General features: G+C 36.3%; 3 protein-coding genes across 4 annotated transcripts; 1 reads left to right on the top strand and 2 right to left on the bottom strand.

Annotated features, from left to right (window-relative positions):
- Window positions 1–1071: 1071 nt before the first annotated feature.
- On the top strand, window positions 1072–9276 carry LOC105787461 (rac-like GTP-binding protein RHO1). Of its 2 annotated transcripts, XM_012613851.2 has the most exons (10): window positions 1072–2023; window positions 2095–2264; window positions 2349–2572; window positions 4074–4821; window positions 7183–7270; window positions 7358–7467; window positions 7582–7645; window positions 8227–8291; window positions 8690–8755; window positions 8832–9276. In XM_012613851.2, exons 1-10 carry the CDS (start codon window positions 1396–1398, stop codon window positions 8922–8924), a joined length of 2256 nt encoding a protein of 751 aa, XP_012469305.1. In that variant the 5' UTR covers window positions 1072–1395; the 3' UTR covers window positions 8925–9276. The 2 variants fall into 2 exon arrangements, with proteins under 2 accessions (XP_012469305.1, XP_012469304.1); XM_012613850.2 differs by lacking the exons at window positions 1072–2023; window positions 2095–2264; window positions 2349–2572; window positions 4074–4821 and adding an exon at window positions 4850–5886.
- A 7263-nt stretch (window positions 9277–16539) lies between these two features.
- LOC105787460 (uncharacterized) lies at window positions 16540–19628 on the bottom strand. Its single transcript, XM_012613849.2, has 3 exons — window positions 19288–19628; window positions 17530–17875; window positions 16540–17416 (listed from the first exon to the last, which is right to left on the bottom strand). Exons 1-3 carry the CDS (start codon window positions 19366–19368, stop codon window positions 16866–16868), a joined length of 978 nt encoding a protein of 325 aa, XP_012469303.1. The 5' UTR covers window positions 19369–19628; the 3' UTR covers window positions 16540–16865.
- Window positions 19629–21150: 1522 nt separating this feature from the next.
- Window positions 21151–21941, bottom strand: LOC105789765 (heavy metal-associated isoprenylated plant protein 27). Its single transcript, XM_012617125.2, has 2 exons — window positions 21811–21941; window positions 21151–21729 (listed from the first exon to the last, which is right to left on the bottom strand). Exons 1-2 carry the CDS (start codon window positions 21889–21891, stop codon window positions 21343–21345), a joined length of 468 nt encoding a protein of 155 aa, XP_012472579.1. The 5' UTR covers window positions 21892–21941; the 3' UTR covers window positions 21151–21342.
- Between the last annotated feature and the right edge of the window lie 1770 nt (window positions 21942–23711).

Raw genomic sequence — 23711 nt, 5'->3', positions numbered from 1 at the left:
ACACCCTAAATTTTACTACCACCATCCACGCTACTATATATTAAAGGAAGGCCGCATTCCTTCTTTGACACCTAGCTTGCTTTTATATATATATATATATTCTTAACAATAATGGTCAATATTCAATTTCGGTCCCTCTACTTTTATCTATACTACTACATCCTTTTATATGCAGTAGTATAGATTCTTAAACAATAATGGTTAATTTTAACTTTGGTTCCTCTACTTTCTAATTATATAAAATAGTCTGATTCCAATTTTGGTCCCTATACTATGTTAAGATTTGAGATTTGATCTTTATAATTGAATTTTTTATATAATTTGGTACCTCAATGTTTATAACATCATTAGTTAATCTAAATATTTTATTTTAATTATAATTAAAATGTTGACATAAATTTAAAGAACAACTAACATTTTTTTTGTTAAATTCTAGTTCATTATAGCGCCATATTTTGTGACATGATTATCGAGTGATTAATTTTTTTAAATTTAGAATCCCACACCAATAACTTTAACAGAAGAATTTTAATAGCATTAATAATTGAACTTAAATTTTAAATTCAAAAATAGAGAAATTATTTTTAAAAATAAATAAGTGGAAATTAAATTTTAAATAGACAAAGAGCATAAAAAACTTAAAGCATACTATAATACTTAAATTTTAATTATTTAATCCAAAATTAATTAAACTAAAGCGTGGCTGAAAAATCATACTAGCTCGACCCTTAAAATAAAAAAAAATATTTAGACTCTTAAAATTTTTAAAATTTAAAATAATAAAAGTAAAATTGTAGTTTAACTCATTTAAAAATTAAAAATTTAATTTAATCTTTTAAAAATTATAAAAATTACGATTTAATTTATACGGTTTAAATCCTCTTTTAAGTTTTGGCTATTCAGTGGCCGTTGAAAGTAATAGAATGACATAAACACCCTCATAAGTTTCCAAATCTAGCATCCACGCCCGTACATCATGAACTAAATAAATAATAATTATCAGAATTGTTTGCAGCTTTGTGCTCTCTGCTGCATGTTCAAGGTGGTATGTTACAGCAATTTAATAAGAAAAACAATTAAAAGTACATTTCAAGAGGGTAATTTCGTCATTAAACTGCAATACAAAATGCATTTTCATGGCTCTTTGTTCAATGCTGGTTTTTTTGTCTTTGTTTGAAAGAGAAACTGCAAATTTTTGCTGTGAAAGATTGTTTCTTTGAAGATGAAAGAATCCTCCGCCATTAATGAAAGCAGCAAAGCTTTTGACAAAGTAAAAAAGAAACAACATTGAAACCCCATTTTTCTTTTCTCTTTTTGTAAAGCAGTTTCCTTTTTTAGCTCTTTGGTTTAAATTTTCCTGGAAAATTTTAGATTTTGAAGGAAAGAAGAAAAAAAATGGGGTGTTGGTATTCAAGGATTGACAGAGAAGAATCTGTTTCCCGTTGTAAAGCAAGGAAGAGATATATAAAAGAATTAGTTATAGCTAGACAAGCATTATCAGCTTCACATTCTATGTATCTTCGTTCTTTACGAGGTACTGGATCAGCTCTGGTTCAATTTTCAAGCAATGAAACCACTTTACACCGTCCACCTCCGGTGCCGGCACCACCACCGCCTCCGCCGCCACAGCAGCCGCCGATGAGTCCTGGTTCAGACACTTGGACATCGGGTACAACCACCACTGCTTCCCCTGCTCTTCCTCCTCCACCACCACCGCCACCATCTAGTAGCTGGGATTTTTGGGATCCATTCGCACAAGCCGCCACTACTGCCTCTCGTTCAGTCACTGAAGAAGAATGGGAAGCTGCTACTTCTACATCCGAGACGGCTGTCACCGCCGTTACTGGAGCTGCAAACGCGGCAGCGCCGCCTTCGAGTGGTAGTGAGCTAGCCATGGTTGTTTGTAGGAACAGTAAAGAACTAGTGGAGATTGTTAAAGAAGTTGATGAATATTTCCTTAAAGCTGCTGATGCTGGTAGCCATCTTGCATTACTGTTAGAAGCTTCAAATCCCAATCTTTCAGGTATAGAAATATATAGATCTTTGCTTCATTGCCTGACTGTTTTATACTTTTAACAAATTGGTCCCTTACAGGCAAAGGGTATAATAACTATGCCTGTAACTTAACCCCAACAACATGGACATGGAATTGGAACCCCAAAATAGTCGAAAACACCATTGTTGGACATACAGGAAATACTAGCCATTGTTCCACCATAGAGAGATTATATGCTTGGGAGAAGAAACTATACCAGGAAGTCAAGGTACGCAATTTCTTTTAAGTGCATGCAAGTTTTAGTTTTTTTTCACGCCCTCTTCAAATTTATTGGCCTTTTCTTTGGTTTTAGAATGCTGAGGCTATAAAGATAGAACATGAGAAGAAGGGGGCACATATGAGGAAACTTGAAGTGAAGAGAGCTGAGTATATGAAAACTGAGAAAACAAAGAAAGAAGTTGAAAAATTAGAATCCCAAATGATGGTTGCTTCACAAGCTATTGAAACTACATCAGCTGAAATCATTAAACTCAGAGAATCTGAGCTTTACCCTCAATTACTTGAGCTTGTAAAAGGGTTAGTCACTTAGTCTTTCTTTGGTTAAATTATCATGTTGGTCCTTGTACTAGAAGTCAAATTGCATTTACCTCCTTTACTAAAAAATGAGCAAATTAGTGCATGTACGATAGTTCATAGAGCAAACTGCTTTGTTCTGTAAACAATTCATCCATTTCTATTGTTAAAATTGATCTACCGTCCCTTCATGGTACTTTTACTGTCTTCCTTTTGCATTGCACGGGGGTATAGGTGAAAGACACATTTGGAAGCCCCTGCACTAGGAGTCAATTTGCGTTTTGTCTCTGTAACTCAAAGACTGTTAAAAATTTAATCCATTTCTATTATTAAAAAAATGACTAGCTTGTTCTTTGATAGGGACTAATTTGCTCGTTTTTTTGAATAGAGGAAGCAAAATGAAATTCGGTTTCTAGTACAAGGACTTCCGTAATACTTTTACAGTCTTCCTTCCTTCCCATGTGACTGTGTTGCATTGCATTTTTTTTTTGCTAGTTGAGGACATAAGCTTGTGGCACATTTGGGACCCATAGGCATGCTATGCTGTTTCACTTTGAATCATATGGGGTTTTGTTTTGAACTGTACTGTTAAGGCATTTGCAATGCAGATTCAGGATTCAGTGCAAAAGTTTGGATGGTTACTATCAATGGCAGTAAAGATAAAAAAAAGAGCCTAAAAAGTCAAAGCCTAGTGCTTGCTAAAATGGCCTTAACATGGAATTTACTTTTGACTGCTTTTACTGCTGCTTATTGTCTTTTGCTTATGTTTTGAGGTTGAGGGGATAATGGACCATTTATCCTTATATAGGCTAGTGGGGTCTCTAATGTAGAGTTAAACCTTAATCTTTTGTTGATTCCTTTATTTTTTAGGTTCTTTGAAGGGAATCCTATGGTCCTAAATGTGCACAGTTTGTGGTAAAAAAAAAAATCTTTCCGGTCCCTCTCGATTTTGAAATTGAGCAAATTGGTCCTTTTTTAAAAAAAAATCAGAGCTATTTTAGTCCTTGTCAATTTGAAAGTGAGCAACTAAGGACAATTAGTTATAATGTTAATGTATTTCATTAATTGTACATAATTTTGATTAGTATAGCAACAAATTTAGCCTTTAATGTTTACGTGTTTTGTCAATTTGTTCTTGATTTTAAGAAGTTCAACAAATTTAATCTCTACATTTACACATTTATATAAATGTTGTTGGCTAAATTTGTTAAATCAGGACCACATTGACAAAATGTCTAAACTTGGAGAGCTAAATTTGTTATTATATTAATCGAAATTATGTACAATTGACTAGAAAAAAATATTAATCTCGAGACTAATTGTCCTTAATTGCTTTGATTTTTTTGAGAAGGACCAATTTGCTCAATTTTGAAATTGAGAGGGACGGGAGAGGTATTTTTACTGCAAATTTTCAAAACTAAGAATTTGGCTATTGCTAGTTTAACGTTGCGGTTGAAAAGTGCTTTTGAAAAGCATAATGCTATGTTATTTGCTTGTTATGCAGATTGATGTGCATGTGGAGAAGCATGTATGAGATCCACCAAGTTCACACACACATAGTTCAACAACTCAAGTACCTTAATTTCATCCCTTCTAACGAGCCGACATCCGAGATTCACCGGCAATCAACTCTCCAGCTCGAGCTTGAAGTCCAGCAATGGCATTTGTCTTTCTGCAACTTAGTCAAAGCTCAACGAGACTATATTCAGTCCCTTGCTGGTTGGCTTCGGCTTAGCCTTTTCCAGTTCAGCAAAAACCTGCTTTTAAGAAACAGTCAAGAATCGAAAATTTACTCTTTTTGTGAAGAGTGGCATCTTGCGGTCGATAGGATTCCAGATAAAGTAGCATCTGAAGGAATCAAGAGCTTCTTGACAGTAATCCATGCCATCGTAGTTCAACAAGCCGAGGAGTATAAGCAAAAGAAGAAGGCAGATTCCGCGTTTAAAGACTTCGAGAAGAAGGCAGCTGAACTTAGATCACTCGAAAGTAAGTACAGCCCTTTTTCTGTACCGGAAACAAACAAAGACCCCATTGCAGTAAAGAAAACAAAAGTGGACTTATCGAGAGCCAAAGCGGAGGAAGAGAAGAGTAAGCACGAGAAGTCGGTGAGCTTAACACGAGCAATGACTTTGAACAACCTTCAAATGGGGTTTCCGCATGTGTTTCAAGCAATGGTAGGGTTTTCGAGCGTATGCATGCAAGCGTTTGAATCCGTATACAACCAAGCCAAGAGTATCGAACAAGAGCACGATGTCAAGAGAATTCTCCCTTAAAAACCGAGGCGAAAACGATGCTATTACGAACCTGTTTTTGTGTATAGCTTATGCAAACTCTTCTAAATGACATTTTTAAAGAGGCAGTGGTGTAGTGTTAGGGCTTCGAGATGGCATTCAATTAGGAAGGTAGAATTGTATACCTTGTTTTCTTTTAGGAAAAGTGTGAAATGCTTTGAAATTTTTGTCATGGCTCGTGTTACACTCGCCGGCGACTTCTTGTGTTTATTCTTTTCCTCCTCCGTCTTTGCTTCCCATAAGTCCGCCTTCGTTCTCTTTTTTACAGAAAAAGGGCTATACTTTGCTTTTGAGAGATCTAAGCTCGGCCCCTTCTTTCTCTCAGTGAAATACAATGTTTTCTTTTATGCCACCTTTGACATTCAGTAATTACATCGTGACAAGTAAGTCCATATCTAGTTTATGTTTAGGGACAAGTGGGAAATTTTGTTTACAAGTTGAAAAAAATAATAATTTTGAGGGTTTAAAATTACAATTTTTCTAATTTTTTTTATATATAGAAAGGAAAAACCTTTAATTAGAACATTTTGAAATAAAATTAACCATAATTTGAGGACTTCTTCTGCAATTTAACCCAAAAAAATTCGGGGGAAAAAATGGGATTAGTTGGAGAAGATTGGTCAGCTCCATGAACGATTCAAACGGCATGTTTTTCCCGGTCCTAAATAATCAAAATCAAAAACGAAAATTTTGCCCCTTTCTCTCTAATTTTTCACCTTTAGGGTTTCTTTCAACATTTCTTTTCCTTCCCTTTACTGTTAATCGGTGAAAAAAAATATGCAATGCCGGTTCTTAATTGAAGAAAAAAAGGAATAATTTTATTAGGGATTTCGAAATTTGGTCCTCAGGTGTTAAGATCTGAGGCTAACCTTTTCATTAAAAATTAAAAAAAAGATTAAAAATTAAAAAAGGAAGAAGAAAATGAGTGGCAGCGCTGCAAGGTTTATAAAATGCGTGACTGTTGGTGATGGTGCTGTTGGTAAAACTTGTTTGCTGATTTCCTACACCAGCAACAGTTTCCCCACGGTATTTTTTTTCCCTTTTTTTTTGGTAATTTAATGTTTAGTTCTTTTTAATTGTTAGTATGTTATTTTAAGAAAAATTATAGTTTGGGTTTTTAGTATGAACTCGTTTCTATGAATTGGGTAGGAATTTTTTATTTGTTGTTTTATTTTGGATTCAATGAGGATTCTATGATTGAAGTTTGTGTGTGTGTGTGTGTGTGTGTGTGTGTGTGTGTGTGTGTATGCAAGCCTTGTGTTGTAAACGTTTGTTGAGCTCTCAATACTTGATGGATCGAGTGAAAAAAAATCTATTTTTGAGGAGAAAATAACGCTAGGAGAGCTTGTTTTCTTAAGGGTTTGATTTGGCTAAACTCCGGGTTTAGTCAAGTCCAAAGTAGCTACTGGATAGGGGAGTCTTAGACCAAAAGATATGTTTGTTGAGTTCCCAATACCTGTTGGATCGAGTGAAAAGGATTTTGGTTTTCGAGCAGAGAAAATAACCCTAGGAGAGCTTGTTTTCTTAAGGATCTAATTCGGCTAAACTACGGGTTTAGTCAAATCCAATGTAGCTACCGGATAGGGGGGTCTTGAAAGGTGGTGTTTTGTTGTCAGATTTTGGATTAAATGAGGATTAAAGATTGGTTTTTCGTATGCAATTGTTGTGTTGTAAATGTTTGTTGAGCTCCCTAAACTTACTGGATCGAATGAAAAGGATTTCGATTTTTAGGAGTGGAGAAAATACCGGTAGGAGAGCTTGCTTTCTTAAGGGTCTAATTCGGCTAAACTCCGGGTTTAGTTAAGTTCAACGTAGCTACCAGATAGGGGGAGTCTTGATTGAAAATACCACTAGGAGAGCTTGCTTTCGTAAGGGTCTAATTTGGCTAAACTTCGGGTTTATTTAAGTCCAATGTAGCTACCGGATAGGGGGGTCTTGAAAGGTAATGTTTTGTTGTCTGATTTTTGGACTAAATGAGGATATTCGAGTGGAGAAAATACCATTAGGAGAGCTTGCCCTTTAAGGGTCTAATTCGGCTAAACTCCAGGTTTAGGTCAAGTCCAATGTAGCTACCGGATAGAGGGGTCTTAGGCTAAAAGATATGTTTGTTGAGCTGGTTTTGTTAGTGAATTTGGTTTGAGAAAACCTTGTTAAACTTTTTCGGCTTTACAGTGTACTGAATTCGGATCTTTGATAGTAAACACTATGAATGTTCTCTCTTTTATATACTTTTGATTCATAATCTGTTATTAGATTTTTCTGTAATATACCAAGGATATGTTTACCCTTTTTCTTACATTTCTTCGTTACTGTGTAAAACAGGATTATGTGCCAACCGTTTTCGACAATTTCAGTGCGAATGTTGTTGTCAACGGGAGTACTGTTAATCTCGGGTTGTGGGATACTGCAGGTACTTTGCACTTTTTTCATTATTAGAACCATTGTGGAGATTTTCAGTCCTATTCGGTGATTCTCGGTTTGCAATTCCGGACAACAGGACAAGAGGATTATAACCGATTAAGACCCTTGAGTTATCGTGGGGCTGATGTGTTCATATTGGCGTTTTCCCTCATTAGCAAGGCGAGTTACGAAAATGTTTCCAAAAAGGTAAGGTTACAAGGCAGTGCAGATATATAAAATTTCAAGCAAAGAGGAGTGCTTTTGGATACTGACTTTCGATTTATTCTTCCCTGATAATTGTCTTCTCGGTTTTCTTTGCAGTGGATTCCGGAGTTAAACCATTACGCCCCCGGCATTCCGATTGTTCTTGTTGGAACTAAGCTTGGTAGGTGAAAACATTAAGTGCACTTTAGCTCCCTTCTGAAAGTCTTAGACATTCATGCAACAGGAAGAGGTAAAGGCTCTTATATTAAGAGTTTGATTGCATTTTATCCCCCACCAAAAAAGAGAGCAAATTAGTCCCTTTAGGTTAAATCAAAGAGCAAACTGGTGCTTTTGTTAAAAATTTCATTCATTTTTATTGTTAAAAATTAGTACTTATACGTCAGCATGAGGTACACGTAACATGTCAAGTGTAACTATTTGGCTATTCTATTAGTTACATTAATTTTTAACAATAAAAATAGATGAAATTTTTAATAGAAAGGACTAGCTTGTTTTTTAATCAAAGGTATAGGGATTAATTTATCCTATTTTTAATAGAGGAAGTAAAATGTAATATGACTCCTAGTACAGCGGCCTCTATGGTACTTTTACCAACGGGAAGGCTATTAGTCTTTTAATGGTTCTCGATAGTTTTGTGCTGCAAATTTTAGTGAATTGTTGAGTAATGGTCCGTGAATACTCATGTTTATACGTGCGTTGTAGTGTTCATTCTTTTTTTCTTTTTGTTTCCAAACGAACTAGATCTTCGGGACGATAAGCAGTACCTTAATGATCATCCTGGAGCTGTGCCGATTTCTGCAGCTCAGGTAACAATCTTCGTATTAATCCATTTTTTTCCAGTAAAAATAACGCAGAGGCCCCTGTAATAGGAGTCAGATTGCATTTGGCCTCTATTACTCAAAAAATGGACAAATTAGTCATTCTATGTTAGATTAAAGAGCAAACTGGTTTTTTCTGTTAAAAAATTCATTAATTTCTACTGTTTAAAACTAGTATGACTGACAGAATAACCAGACAGTTCACGTGTAAAAATGAATGGAATTGGTCTTTGATCTAATGTATAAGGACTAATTTGTCTATTTTTTGAGTAAAAGGGGCAAAATGCAATTCAACCCCTAGCATAAAGGTCTCCATGGTATTTTTACCGTACTTTTCCAGAAATATTCTGTTAAAACTAACCCTTTTTTCTTCCCGAATCCGCAAGGGAGAGGAACTGAGGAAGCAGATTGATGCACCTGCTTATATCGAATGCAGTGCAAAGTCACAGCAGGTATCTATTGTTTTCATAAACTGTACATATAACGGAATACGCTTTATACTAACGGTATTTATCGATTTTACTACAGAACGTGAAGTCGGTTTTCGATTCAGCCATTAAAATCGTTCTTCAACCTCCTAAACAGAAGAAAAGGAAGAACAAACCATGCTCGACAATGTGAGTAGAAACAGAAAATGTAGAACCCCCTTCTTTCCCTTTGTTTTTTTGCACTCGAAGAAATTAGAACTACCCCGGATTTTGATCTCCCAAACCGACGCAACCAAGGATCATCGCGAAGCATCTTATGGTTCAGTAGTATATTATGTTATTGCAACTCCTTTGGCATCTCTAATTGTTTGAAATGAAATAGATCGATGTTAGTTAGGAAACTGCTCGGAAAGTCTTTAATTTTATCGTTTTGTATCGATTTATGTTCATGTTTTTTGTTTTTCTGTTCTTACTTTCTTGTAAATCGTTCGTTTTGGATTGAAACGAGTCCTTTCATCCGCGTATATATGATCTGTTTATGCCTATTTATAAGCATTCATTCTTTGGTTCAATTATCAGGCACCAGTACCAGTGTGTTGTATGATTATTTTGATGCCTCTTTTTAATCATCCTTTTCGTGTAAGCCATTTGTTAGATTTATTTTAGTATTTGAATTATATACATATATATTAACTTGTAACAATCCCAAGAATGTGAACAAGAAATGGGGCAAATTACCAATAAAAGCCCTTTTTATTTAAAAATTACCGAAATGGGCCCATTATTTTATTATTTACCGGAATGGTCTTTTTCGCGCTGACGTGGACGCGATGTCATCCACGCGTGAACAGTACCCAACGGTCAAAAATTTGACCGTTGCCCCTCCAACGGTAAAAAAAAAAACTATAAATACCCCCACCCATTTTTATTTTTTCACAAACAAATCCTCTTTCATATTTCCTCTCAATTCCTCTCAATTTCCTTCCAAAATTCTCTCAAATCTATATTTAATTTCAATTTCCTCTCAATTTCCTTCAAAAATTCTCTCAAATCCATATTTAATTTCAATTTCTTCTCAATTTCCTTTTTTAAAATAATTTCCTTTTTTTATATTTTTATAAATCGTAAAAATTTGTCCGATTTCATCAATGGCCGTATCATTGACTCGTCTTGATAGGCATCACATATCGGTGGAACAAATGATAATGGTAAGTGTTAAATTTAATTTTTAAATATTATTTAGAAATTTTTTATTTATACATTTTTAAATAATTATTAATTTATTATTTGTTATAAAAGGCTGTAGATCGGGTATTGGAATGCAATATTCGGAATATGCATGCTCCTCCATCACCGTTGGTAGAGAACTACCTGCGGGAAGCGGGTTTTTGGCACGTGGCGACGGTGGGCAGGGGATGCAAGTTGGACCCGAAACTGATCAGTGCGTTGATCGAGAGGTGGAGACCCGAGACGCACACATTCCATCTTCCATGTGGAGAGTGCACTATCACTCTAGAATATGTTAGTCTGCAGTTGGGATTGCTGGTGGATGGGCACCCAGTCACCGGGTCTGCCCAATCTAGCAATTGGGAGGCAGTGTGTTACGAGCTTTTGGGCACTATTCCGGAGAAAATGGAGGGAAGTAAGGTTGAGATGGGCTGGTTACGTGACACATTCCCTGATTCGAATGAAGATTCAACAGAAATTAAAAGAATCTGATATGCTCGGGCATACATTCTTCAATTAATTGGAGGTTATCTGATACCCGACACGTCACAGAGCCGCGTACATCTAAGATGGCTGCTAAAACTCATTGATTTTAGAGCAGCCGGTGAATTTAGTTGGGGGTCTGCCGTCTTGGCAACATTATATTGGGAGATGTACGGGGCGACGCGACCGAGGAGAGCAAACATCGTAGGTTGCCTGTCACTACTGCAGTCATGGGCACGGTTTCGGTTTCCATTTCTACGTCCTCGAGTAAACCACCCATATATATTCCCACTCATAACGAGGTAAATTTTATTATATTGCATTTTACAATTATTATGTAGATTTTTAAAAATAAAAGTATACTAAAAATTTGTTTAATTAGGTGGAACCATTTGGCAAGTTATGCTCGATTACCGTCCTCTCTTGAAGATATACGGCTTCTATTGGACCAACGGTCGGAAGCAGAAGTAAGTATTATTGCAAATAGATATTTCCATACATTCGCTATTCGATTAATATTTAGTATTTAGTATTATGTATGTATATAACTAATATTTCTATCATATTCATATAGTTTCAATGGACACCATACGAGGATCCAGCAAGTCGGGCAGTAATCCCGGAAGAGTTTTTACAAAATCCACAAGCTTGGCATGTGAAAGTCATGTTGGTCAACTACGCAACCGTGGAGCCGCACCAGACAGACAGAGTGCTACGACAGTTTGGATGTAGAGAACCGATTCTGATGGATCCTGAGGTGTTTGACGATCAACACAAAGTCGACCTTCGGCAATTGAATACGGATTGGACGAGATATTGGTCTGAGTACACGGAAATGTGGGAAGATCGGTATGAATATCTACCTACTCGGGAACCAATCATCATTCCGGAGTTAGCGTGCGTTCCAGAATACATGCCATGGTTTAGGATCCATGGCAAGCCGTATTTACTGACGCCAGAGGAGAGGCAGCGGCAAATACGTGTCGAAAGGGTAAGGCACGGGCCTCTAAATCCAAGACGACAAAACGAAGGCAGCTCCTCAACGAGTCCCAGACATTTACCCGGCTCATCATCAGAGGGTCATGCAATCACCAGGCCCAACGAAAGCACCGACGCAGTCACCCGACGCAGCAGTTCAACCGATGATACCCACACAACCGCCTTTTCAGATGATGCCATGTGCGTTTCCTAGCCCTTATAAGTACCCTAACCCTTATATGTATCCTTTTCTGAGTCCTATGGCAGGTTGGAGCCAAATGCCCGGTTCAGCTCCATTTCCTGTTATGCCGATCGGACCGCCTATGTATAGGCCAGCAGCGCAGGAGGGATCGCAAGGGGGGCCGTCGGGGAGCTCTCCTTTTTACCAATCCCCACCAACGTATGGGTTTCAAACACCGTCACCGTTCCTGATGCAAACACCTCCACATACACTATTCTTTGAAGGTGGATCATCGTCCCAAGTCCGACAACCAGCTGCCAAATCGAAAGAACCAGAATCCCCATCGGAGGAATAACAACCGCCGCCGGAAGCTAGAGAAAAGAGGAATCCAGCGCGTAACCGTCGACGGCCGCCATGTGGCACTGAATCCCCCGGGCATAGACATTGATGGCCTAGCCTAATTTATTTGTACAAATATTTTGAATATTTTGATATTATTTTATGTAAAAAAATATAAAATTTTTGAGTTATTTTGAATATTTTGATATTATTTTATGTAAAAAAATATAAATTTTTTGAGTTATTTTGATATTATTTGATGTAATAAAATAGAAGTTTATGACATGTAATAAAAACCCTAGCCTAATTTAATCCTAAACCCTAACCTAATTTAATTAAAAGCCCTAAACCCTTAATTAAAAACCCTAACCTAATTCAATTAAAACCCTAAACCCTTAAATTAAAAACCTAACCTAATTTAATTAAAAACCCTAACTTAATTTAATTAAAAACCCTAGCCTAATTTAATTAAAACCCTAGCCTAATGTAATTAAAACCCTAAACCCTTAATTAAAAACCCTAACCTAATTTAATTAAAAACCCTAGCCTAATTTAATTAAAAACCCTAAACCCTTTATTAAAAACCCTAACCCTAACCTAATTCAATTAAAAACCCTAACCTTAACGTAATGTTAGATTTGGAAAAAATGTTTTGACTGGTACTAACAATTAATAATTGTATATAATTTGATAATTTTACTAACCATTAATACAATTTTTTGACTTAATACAATTTATCAATTAATAATTTCACAAACTTAATTTTTTTACAATTACATTCAACTATTGCGATTAGGGCATGATCGACTTGTATGGCCTGGATTCCTACACCATCCGCACAACTTCATTTGACTGGCTGTTTCTCGGATATCCATATTGTTACGTATTCTAGTCGAGCAAGGTCGACCCTTTGGTTTGCGACGTAATTATCTATCCGGTAACAGCTTAAAAGGAGCAAGAGATAAGGGCGGCCACTTACGTTCATCTGGGACCGGTGGGAAAACGTGTCTCAATACGTTGTACATGTTCTCTAATTTTTACACTTCATCCACATAACTCATCGGATCCAGACGGAGTTTCTGACAAGCTGCAATAACATAAGCGCATGGATACCGAAGTGCATCAAACATCTCACAGTCACAAGTCCTATTTCGCAAGTGTACACGATATTGCCCGCCAACAACACCTTGGTGCGGTCTGTCAAACTCTGTTACGCGAAACCATAAATTTTCTCGATCGTGACATACTATGTGCATGGTGTTTGCCCTCGCCTTGGCCTTGTTAATTTCTTGAACTACCTTACTGCACCATACATGGCCTCCCTGCATCTGGCCTGCATAACTTGCTGCTCGCTTTGGAAATAGCGTCGCCAAACGAAAATATGTCTCTCGCACAACCGATGTTATCGGTAGATGGCGCGTTCCTTTAAGAACAGAATTTATGCATTCTGCCAGGTTCGACGTCATATGGTCATATCGTAGGCCGCCGTCGTATGCTTGTGCCCACTGTTCGAAACGTATGTTACAAAGGTAGTCCGCCCCTTCGCCGTTTTGGGATCATAAAATTGCCAACATCTCTTGAAAACGATCTTTATTTATTTCATACCCTGCCAATATAATATCATAGCGAATAATTTATACCACTTCTACCAATAAAACTAATTCAAATTGACAAACAAAATAACACAGATATAGACTAAATACCCATGTTGGTCACTTGTCGTCGTTCGCTCTTAGATGGATATTGTCTGTAGTAGTTCGAAGCAGCGTGTCTTAGGCAATATCTATGGTGTGTGCGCTGCCATAAGCTTCCCTCTCGATCAAATGTAGCTAGTATACCGGCGCCCCGATCTGAAATAACAAAGATATCAGGTTGGGGGCACACATGCCTCCTTAACCTAGAGAGAAAAAAATCACAGTCATCAGACGACTCCCCCTATGTTATTGCAAAAGCAATTGGAAGAATTCTCCCACCGCCATATTGTGCCACTGCAAGCAATAGCCGATGAGTATCCCTACCGAACATGAAGGTACCGTCAATTTGTACCAATGGCTTGCAGTATGGAAATGCGTCTCGGCATTGCTTAAAGGTCCAAAACAGGCGTTTGAACACTTGGCATCCACGTAGCAATCGACCGTTGTAGTACGCATGTTCCGTTTCAAGGTCTGTGATGACACCGGGGACGTATCTCTCTAGCACCTGACACCACTACCATATTTCATTATATGAGGCGTCCCACCCATCATGCATTTTCTCCAACGCCTTTTGCTTAGCTATCCAAGCCTTGCGGTAAAAGGGCGTGTACCACATTTGGCTACGGATATTGGCAATTAACACCGGCACTGAAGTCCTAGGATCTGTTTTTATATTGGGCAGTATCAAGCTAGCTAACATAGCTGAATCCATTTTTGGATGATCTTGTGAAACACCTACAACGGGAGTACATTAAATAATTAATAATTTCATAATAAAAGTATTATTCAGATACAGTCAATACTGTACCTGCAGCACATGTATGTGGACCTTTATACTTTTTTATCTCTCACAACCTTGTCCTTTTCCTTAACGAGGTGTAGATTTTCCATGAACATGTGTCGTCTTGCACCGCACACTTCGCCTCAAACTTCTCAGATTTTGATTTAACGACGTGGTAGTTAACACAGTTTTTGATGCTATGTTGTTTCAAAGCACCAATAAAATTATCCTTGTTGGTAAACTGATTACCAACTTCAAGTTCACCGAAATCTACCCCCGAACTTGTACGATCACGCAACCGGTGTGGTAGATCTGGAAACTCTAACACATCATCTGCTGACAGATCGACATTATGCATGTGGGCTGGAGGTGAATATGCTCTGAATCGTGGATTTTCTTCCTCATCTGAACTCCTGTCAGCATCTTCAGCCTCTGTTGGAATTGGCTCCGGTTTAGAAAATAAGTCAACTTCTGCACCATCCGGCCTGGGCTCTCGAGGTGGATCTACATCCGAGTCATCTTCTAACCCACAATCATCTGCAGTGTACGAGGTCCCCTCACCGGTTGACGTTGTAGGGAGTACATCATCCCTTCTTCTGGGCATTTGATAACGTCCCCAATTAGATGTAGATTGACACCCGCTAGAACTTGATGCCGCTCCCCAATACGTATTTCCAGCATCAAACATCGAGCCACCGACGTACATGTCTCATCTACCGACAGAGTGTCTTGTAGGGGATGTGCAATCGACACCGCTATCAAACATGGGCTGTTCCGTATTTTGTAACCCGCTGAACGAGTGTCGGCCAGGGGTGATGTATACATCCCGAACACCGGTCGCTGGTAAATCAGTTGGCGATGTAAATTGTACATATAATTCAATATAAGCTGCTCCACTAGCAAAATGAGTCTGCACCATTGCCTTCAAGCTACGAGCACATTTTATGTTGAACGAGTCATATGTAACCGGATCAACAGAAGAAAAAAATCGATACGTGATAGACAAAACTTTCATTGGCGTCATTTCAAAAAATTTTAGGCCTAATCCTTTTACGAAGTTCTGTCAAATCTATGTTCTGGTTAAAAACCAGTCGCACCGTATTCTCCGACAAAAAAACAACACCATTCTCGGTGTGGCAAACCTCACTATCGTAGTAAATAACAGCACTAATACGTTCACTCATATTTAAAACTCTAATCTTCTTAGCCTCTCTAAATTGCTTCTACTGTGACTTATGCATTCTGAGAACATTTTCTGCCTAATTTATAGTCTCAGCCCAAACATGTTACTGTAGCAAAATCGCGTCCACGAGGGCGCGATTTCAAAAATTCTTCTCAAATAGCATCCTGCTATAAGTGATTTTATATTATTTGCTCAGAAACGTCAAAAAAAATTTATTTCTTACATGACCTACTGTAGCAAAAGTGCGCTGACGAGGCCGCAATTTCACAAATTCTTCTCAAATAGCATCCTGCTAGAAGCGATTTTATACTATTTGCTCAGAAACGTCAAAAAAATAATTATTTCTTCTGTAACCTACTATAACAAAAGCGCGTTCACTAGGGCGCAATTTCACAAATTCTTCTCAAAGACCATCTTGCTAGAGGCGATTTTATATTATTTTATCAGAAACGTCAACTCGAAATTATTTAACCTAACGTGGGAAAAACCAGGAAATCGCGTCCACGGCGCGATTTGCTTGACGTGGACGTGATGTCCTAGCGCATGCATTGACATCGCGCTGACGTGGACGTGGTTTTTCAGTTTTTAGACCATTCCAATAAATAATAAAATAATGAACCCATTTCGATAATTTTTTTTAAAAAAAAAAACTTTTATTGGTAAATTGCCCCAATAAATGAACCTAATTTTAATTTTTTTATTAAATCGATATTTAAAATTTTTATTCTTTGTTTTGAATTTTTATTATAAAATTTTATTTTAGTTTAGCTATACATATTTTGAAAAATAAAATATTGATTGGATAAAATAACACTAATTTAGTCGTATTAATAAAAATTGAATCATACTTGCTCATATTAATGTCACTTGCATCATATTCACCATAAGCACAAGCCCCAATGAATTGCAAGAAAATATGAAATTAAGTTCAACATGATCATATGAACAAACAGCGATACCCATATTACTAGAAAGAATTGAATTTTGTAATACATCAATAACCTCATTCTTTTTTTCACCAGTAATGGTTTAAAAAGAAAACGCCCTCAGTAGCCATCTTTTTTTTCTTTTTTCTAAGGGGTCGCCGCACAAAATTTATCCTCTCCTCAAATTGAGGGTCCTAATTCCCAACATTAAAACGAAATTAAGGAGCTGAAATGCTGGCAACAAACCCTTCACACTTTCAGCACCATGAACTAAAATTAACCACTATTTTTTTTCTAGTTTCTCACACTTTGCATGCCTTTTTCTCCTATGCAAAATATAGTTCAGAACGGTACCGTGAATGGTAATGCGTATATATCGGCCTCGGGCAAGAAGCAAGCACGTGGCCAAGTTGCCGAGCTCATTTGGTTAGAGTTAAGATTTCCATCTTTGTGGGTTTTAACCTCGGTGTTGAGGTTTTGCTTCTTCTGAAACAGCCAGTCATCATCGCCAGAACTGGTTAACTCGCTTTGCGGTGTAGGCATAACCCAATCCTCCACAAGGTTTTTGAATTGTAAAGCTAATTTCGGAGGGCAAGTGGTACACAAGTTTGACAGCGTTGGCGCCTTGGTATTATGAGCAAGAGTTTCTGATGTGCGAGAAGAGGAGCAAGCTTTTTCTTTGCCGAGCTTGAAAGTTAGCTCCGGGCGTTTAATATCGGAAGTCGAACAAGGTTGTTCTTCCAGTTCTTTGCCTGGTCTAGGAGCATGCTCATGCACCCGTTGAACAAAGGCCTCATCAGTGTTTCCTGAGGTAGAGCAAGGCTGTTCCTTGCTGGGTAGCACTTCAGGATCTTTATGCCTTTGGGAAGGCAATCGGATCCGGATAATGCTTCCTTCACATTAATAATAACAATTTGAATACACAACATCAGTGCCCATGTGAAGCAAACAAACCCAACAAGTAAACAGCCTCCCCCAGGAAAGGAAGAGATACAAACACACTCACCAGGATTTTGCCCACTGTCAGGAGGCGAGCTCAGCTTCTGTCTTTTACTGCTGTTAAGGGTGCTATCAGAAGAGTTCTGTGGTCCAACCGCCTGACCATGTTCTTCAGTAAGCGTACTCTTCTCAAAACATTCCACTTCGTACTCTCTTTTCTTTTGACGGTCTCCTCCTTTTTGATCTTCTTTGCTCCCCTCGTCTTTATGCCTTTTCTTATGACCATGCTTTTTACTTTCAGCTTCACCACTGTCCCGAGACTTATCTCTTTCTTTCTTCTCCCGTTTTTTCTCTTTCTTCTCCTTCTTTTCTTTCTTCCTTTCCTTCTTGGCCTTCTCTTCTTCTCTCTTAATCTTCAAATTACAAGAGAAAGTGTCAGTTTATGAACACAAAGGGGAAGCCAATACAAATAAGCTAAACAGTAGCAAAAGAACACAAGCAGGCAGAGAACCAATGTGCAACAAGAACAAATACAAGTGAGGTTATCCCTCCTTCACTGATACTAAAAAATACACTCATCAAAGATGTAAGCTTCACAGTATATTAAATGATTCCATTATATAACTTGCATGATTCTTTGTTCCATTCTCCAGTGCAAATTAACATGCAGCTTTAGTACAAGCTAGGTTTCATTTTCAAATTGCAAGAGCAAGTGTTAGTTTATGAGCACACAGGGGAAGCCAATACAAAGAAGCTAACCACTAGTGAAAGAACACAAGCAGACCTAGAACCAATGTGCAGCAAGAACAAATTGAAGTTAAAGTGTCCCTCCTCCAATGTTACTAATTAAAAAGAAAGTCAGAAGATGTAAGCTTCACGATCCATTAGATGATATTTCCCATTATATAACTTGCATGATTCTTTGTTCCATTCTCCAGAGTAAATTTACATGCAGCTTTGGTACAAGTTAGGTTTCATGTTCAAGCAACATTTCACCATGGGCAAAATGCAATTTCACTAGATTCTAGCTAATACAAAGAAAGAAGCTAAACTGTAGTGAAAGAACACAAGCAGGCCTAGAACCAATGTGCAGCAAGAACAAATCGAAGTGAAACAGGGACTCTTTCACTGTAACTAATGAATAAAAAACTCATTGAAGATATAAGCTTCATAATCTGTTAAATGATTCCCACTATATAACTTGCATGATCTTTTGTTCCAGTCTCCAGTTCAAATTTACATGCAGCTTTAGTACAAGCTAGGTTTCATTTTCAAGCAACATTCCACCATGGGCAAAACACAATTTCACTAAATTCTAGCTTATATCTTTACAGTTTCAAATTTAAGCTTCAGTAGAACTTCCATACAATTGCAAACCCAAATATAAATATACTTCATTACACATTCACAGAGTTCCTTTATTGATACTGAACTACTAATAAACAATCAGCATCACTTTGTTTCTTGAATAATTTGGGTTCATTTTCTCAATAGTTAAACCTTAACTCACTAAAAGATCTCCGTTTACTTTACAAGAAATCCAGAAAACCAACACACAGCCAGGGCGCTAAGGGAACGGTTACACAATAAATTTCTCTCGATCATTTATACAATCTTTTTACAGCTTTCATATCCAAAACATAACAGTAAACATCTTAATCAGGAATTAGAACTCTCGGATACAAACTTTCTGGTCCTTTTGCTATACAATCAAAAAGCAAAGCTACCGATGGAAGCGAATTACACAGCAGTAGTAGTCGAGCAAAAAGGGGTAAAAAAACCCAACAATACATTGAACCCGATTGAGGGATTTTGCTCAACAAACCTTAATCGATTCAATTAGTGCCTCATCGCGGATTCCGTTCTTTACGTATCCCGGTGGAGGATACGGAAAACACCGAGACATCTGTTGATTCACCAACAACAGCAACAAACGGAAAAACGAAACCCTAAATCGAATAAGATCGGGATCGGATCAAGAAAAGGAAAAAAATTAATAATTTGTAACTCTAAAATCTTTGGGCGATATTACTGAAAACCCCGAATTTATCCCGCCAAAACCCGAAAAAGAATAACAGCTAATTAAAAGACGGGCGATTCTCAGATTAGGGTTTGAAGAGAGAAGACGCTCTTTTCTAGATCTAATAGAAGAGAGAAGGAGAGGCTTTTTGGATCCAAAATGGCCAAGAGGGGTATTTATAGGGAATTTGACCCCTTCTTTAGGGAAATTAGCGATGAAACGACGGCGTTTTTGGGTAAAGCGTTTTAGGAGTTTGTTTGGAAACAAGAGAGAAACTATTCTTATTTCCCACCGTAATTGAACCGTTGTTGGATAAGATTTCTTGTTCCTCTTTGCACCAACTTAGATAAAATATATCATATATTTATATTATTTTCATTTTATAATTTTTTAAATAATTTATATATATAAATTTTAAAATGTCCTATTATTTATCTATATTATTTTTTATTATGTTTTAGTTGGGTTTACTGGAACAAATTTAGTTTAGCTAGGTTCTTTCATGGAAAGTAATTAATAACGTGTAAAAATTTGTGTTTCCAGTTAATACTTAATTCCGCACATATGTGATAGAAGATAAAAGCAAGAAAATTGAGCTTAAATACAATGAGTGAGGAGTTTAAAAGAGAGGAAGGTGTACTTAAGATATCTATGATATTTCAGAATGTTCGATTTTTATTGTTGTTTGTCTGTGTGTTTAATTGATATTGTTGGTGCATTGGTCTAACTAGTGATCAGTTTGTTGGTTGAGCAACAAAACATCTTCTAACAATGCAGTTGACAACTGCTTGCCGTACTAACTGATTTATTCTCTTGTACACAATTGGTTATACCGAGTGTTTTGGATCTTTTGGGTCCAAACTTTTCATGTGTTGTATTGTAACAACTTGTTAATCTAACAAGTTGTATACAAAGTTAAAGGTCCAGATATGGTATGGTTATTTTACTATGCTCAAATTTGGTATTTAGTCTTTATACTTTAATTTGACATAAATTTATTCCTCTACTTTTAGATGTCACTAATCCATGTTATAGGCTTGCAAGGTAAAAGCTAGTAAAGAAGTTTTGAGGCCAAGACTTTGCAAGCCCTTTACCTTGTAAACCTATAACATGACAACCACATACTATATGGGACTACTCTCGTGACAAGGATAAATATCTATCATCCGTACATTACATTTATCCATTGTCTTAACATGACAACTTATACCTATAAGTGAAAAACTCAATAGGTTGACTAAGCATCAAGGAATACGAAACTAATAAGAAAATGACTCATAATGTGGTGAGAAATGAGAAATATTGGCAACACCCTTTATAAGATTCATTTGAAACTAGGAATGGCAAAACTTGAACCGCCTGATAGATTCTGAACCGATCTACTCTGAATTCGAGTGGATTTTTTCTTTTGAAAAACGGATGCGGAGTGATGTGGGGTAGATTTTTTCTTCTTGACAGTGGGTATGAAACGATTATTGTAATTGTTTGTCCCATCCTGACCTGCTCCATTATATGAAATTATCATTTTATCCTTATATAAACTATTAAAAAGGTAAAAATGTAATATAGAAAATGGTGGATTTAGTATTATTCATCTTTCGTCTCATTCCATTGGTATCTCAAATTGAGACCAAGAAAATGGATCTCTATCTACACTCATACCCTCAACCATCACTTTCTCACTTCTCGTGCTCTAACCTAACATAATTCTAACATGGTATCGATAATAATAAAATATACTAAAAATATATTTTCCTTTTCTAATATAATATACAAAATGCAAAAGTGGGATAGTAAAACAAATGCAAAGCACACTAATAATAATGTACAAAGATTAAAAAACAGCAGGTTCATAATTTTTCACATGATGACACAGGCATTTGGGTTCTCATCGCTAAACGCGGTAGTGTACTTCACTTCGAAGGAGGTAGCCCTGGCCAACTCACCGGCCTGAGGATCTCCGACCACATTCCGCACATACCCAGGCGGCGCTTTCTTATCATACGCCCCCGGTGCGTAAGGGTGCGGCACCAAATCGTAAGGCACGTAAGGCCAAAACTCCACCTTCTTCCCCGTTCGATGCCTGACCCGTTCTAATACCTTATCGGGATCCACGTAACCCACCACCGTGAGCTTGCTTTGTTTAGGGTTCACCTCCACTTGCGTCACCCCTTTCATGCCTTGCACTGATTTCTTCACCTTCCTTTCGCATCCTTCGCAGTCCATCTTCACTTTTATCTCCACCGTCTGCAAAAAGAAAAACGAATATTTTAACGAAATTAAAAAAAAAAAGAAGTAGAAAGTTGAAGTTGAATCGCCATTGCAGACCTGGAGTATCTTCTTTTTGAGCTTTTTATGGCTCGGCCAATCACAGTCGAAGAATTCAAAGACAGAATCAAGGAAACCCATTAAAGCATTCGAATGCTAAAAATTTACGACGGGTGCTTAAATTTGTAGTGAAAGTCAAGATATGTTGGAAGATATCATTTTCTTGGGGCTTATGATTGATTATGAGAAGAAAGATCAACCTGGGAGCTTCTGGTTACTTCGGTTGCCTTTAGAGCCACCATGTTATTATATATATATAAAAGTTTTGCCAGAGGACTCTAAGCTGTAATTTTTCAATACTTTTAAAAATTGTGAAAAGTATTTTTGAAAAGTACTTTTGAAAAGTTTAATTTAAATTTTGAGTGTTTAGTATTGCTGTCAAAAAGTACTCTTGAGAAATAAAATGTCTATTTTAGACATATTATTATTAAATAACAAATATGTATTTAAATAATATTTAAATTACTTGATATTATTATATTTTAGTAAGAATATAAAAAATATTATAACTTGTTGTTAATATTTTAATATATGAAATATAAATTTTAAATATTTTAAGCAATAAATATTAATTATTTATAAAATTTAATTAGAATATATAAACTATATTTTAAATATTTAAATATAACCATTAAATATTTGTAATTAGTATTTTAAAAAATATTTTTTTTATTTTTAATTAATGATTTTAACACAATTGTAATTAAGCACCAAGAAAAAAAATATCATATTATTGGAGGGATGAAAAAGTAATTAAGCACCAAAAGTGTTTTTGGGAGGGGAAAAGCTAAAAATTTTAACTTCTCCTTTTCAGCTCCTTTTCAGAAGTGCTTTTCACAGCTATTCCTTCAAAAATACTTTTGGAGTCAGAAGTATTTTTTTTAAGCAATGAATAACTGGCCCTAAACTTGATCGGCAGATTTGAAACTTTCTAGTTTAACCATATGAATTGCTTAGCTTTACTTATAATTATTGAATGAAGTAGATGTTTATTTTTGGTAAAGTTCTCTGTTAGAATTATGGATTGAGAAATAGTATGTAGAGAGACTTTGTTCTTATTTACTCTATAAATTCAATTTCATTTCGAATTTCGTCCAAATTTAATGTGATTATTAAATAAAGAATTGAATAATAGCAAACTATTTAAGTTTGATTTGAAAAAATTTTAATTTGATATAATAATTCACGAGTTAAGCTCGAGTTAAAGTAGTTCGAAGCAGAATTTCAATATCATAATATTTTGTTGGAGTGATTAGCGAATCTAATCGAATTTTTTATTTTAATATTCTTTTTATTTTGAAATTACCCTTTTAGCCTTTATTATATATGAAAAATTTGAATTTTTTATCGAAATAATATAAAAAAATTAATTACGAAAATAGTATAAGATCTAAATTATTTACGAAGATGGAATGTTTTCTGTAGTAACATCGAGTATGGTCAACGTATCAGGTGGCACCACCCTAAATTCAACCCAATCATATGTCAATCATTCTCAAGGAGAAAAAAATAATCTTTTATGTGGTGTTGCCAGATACATTAACGGCACCAATATAATTTTTTTTCTAAAATACATGGTACAAAAAAAAAATTTGTGGTGTCGCCTAACATATTAGCGATACCAATTTGATTTTTTTTTTTTTGATCTCCTTAAAATTTATGATTCATTTCTGGCTCTTAAAGCAAATTTCTAACTTCATCCTTGTAACACTTAAACCCAAGCTTAGAACTTAGTGGAATTCTTTGTTAATGCTCTATGAATCTATTATAATTAGACTTGATTATGGGTCAGGTCACCCGACTCGGACCAAATGTCAGATCAAAAATGGGAGGGTTGAGGCAAAAATATAGACCTGTTTTTTAAATGGGACGGGCATTGGGTAGGCTTTTTTTTTTGTTTG

Source organism: Gossypium raimondii, chromosome 2, assembly GCF_025698545.1.
Source record: "Gossypium raimondii isolate GPD5lz chromosome 2, ASM2569854v1, whole genome shotgun sequence".
Lineage (NCBI taxonomy): Eukaryota > Viridiplantae > Streptophyta > Magnoliopsida > Malvales > Malvaceae > Gossypium > Gossypium raimondii.
Note: the sequence above shows the minus strand (reverse complement) of the source record. Positions and strands in the feature narration are given on the sequence as shown.

Bases quoted from the DNA above. Each gene is read 5' to 3' on its own strand.
- LOC105789765 (XM_012617125.2), bottom strand. From the start codon at position 21,891: ATGGGTTTCCTTGATTCTGTCTTTGAATTCTTCGACTGTGATTGGCCG. The intron at 21,730-21,810 runs GTCTGCAATGGC...TTCTTTTTGCAG, and splicing joins TCAAAAAGAAGATACTCCAG to ACGGTGGAGATAAAAGTGAA.
- LOC105787460 (XM_012613849.2), bottom strand. From the start codon at position 19,368: ATGTCTCGGTGTTTTCCGTATCCTCCACCGGGATACGTAAAGAACGGA. The intron at 17,876-19,287 runs GTTTGTTGAGCA...TGTAATTTGAAG, and splicing joins CACTAATTGAATCGATTAAG to ATTAAGAGAGAAGAAGAGAA. The intron at 17,417-17,529 runs GTGAGTGTGTTT...ATTAATGTGAAG, and splicing joins TGACAGTGGGCAAAATCCTG to GAAGCATTATCCGGATCCGA.
- LOC105787461 (XM_012613851.2), top strand. From the start codon at position 1,396: ATGGGGTGTTGGTATTCAAGGATTGACAGAGAAGAATCTGTTTCCCGT. The intron at 2,265-2,348 runs GTACGCAATTTC...CTTTGGTTTTAG, and splicing joins AACTATACCAGGAAGTCAAG to AATGCTGAGGCTATAAAGAT. The intron at 8,756-8,831 runs GTATCTATTGTT...ATTTTACTACAG, and splicing joins GCAGTGCAAAGTCACAGCAG to AACGTGAAGTCGGTTTTCGA.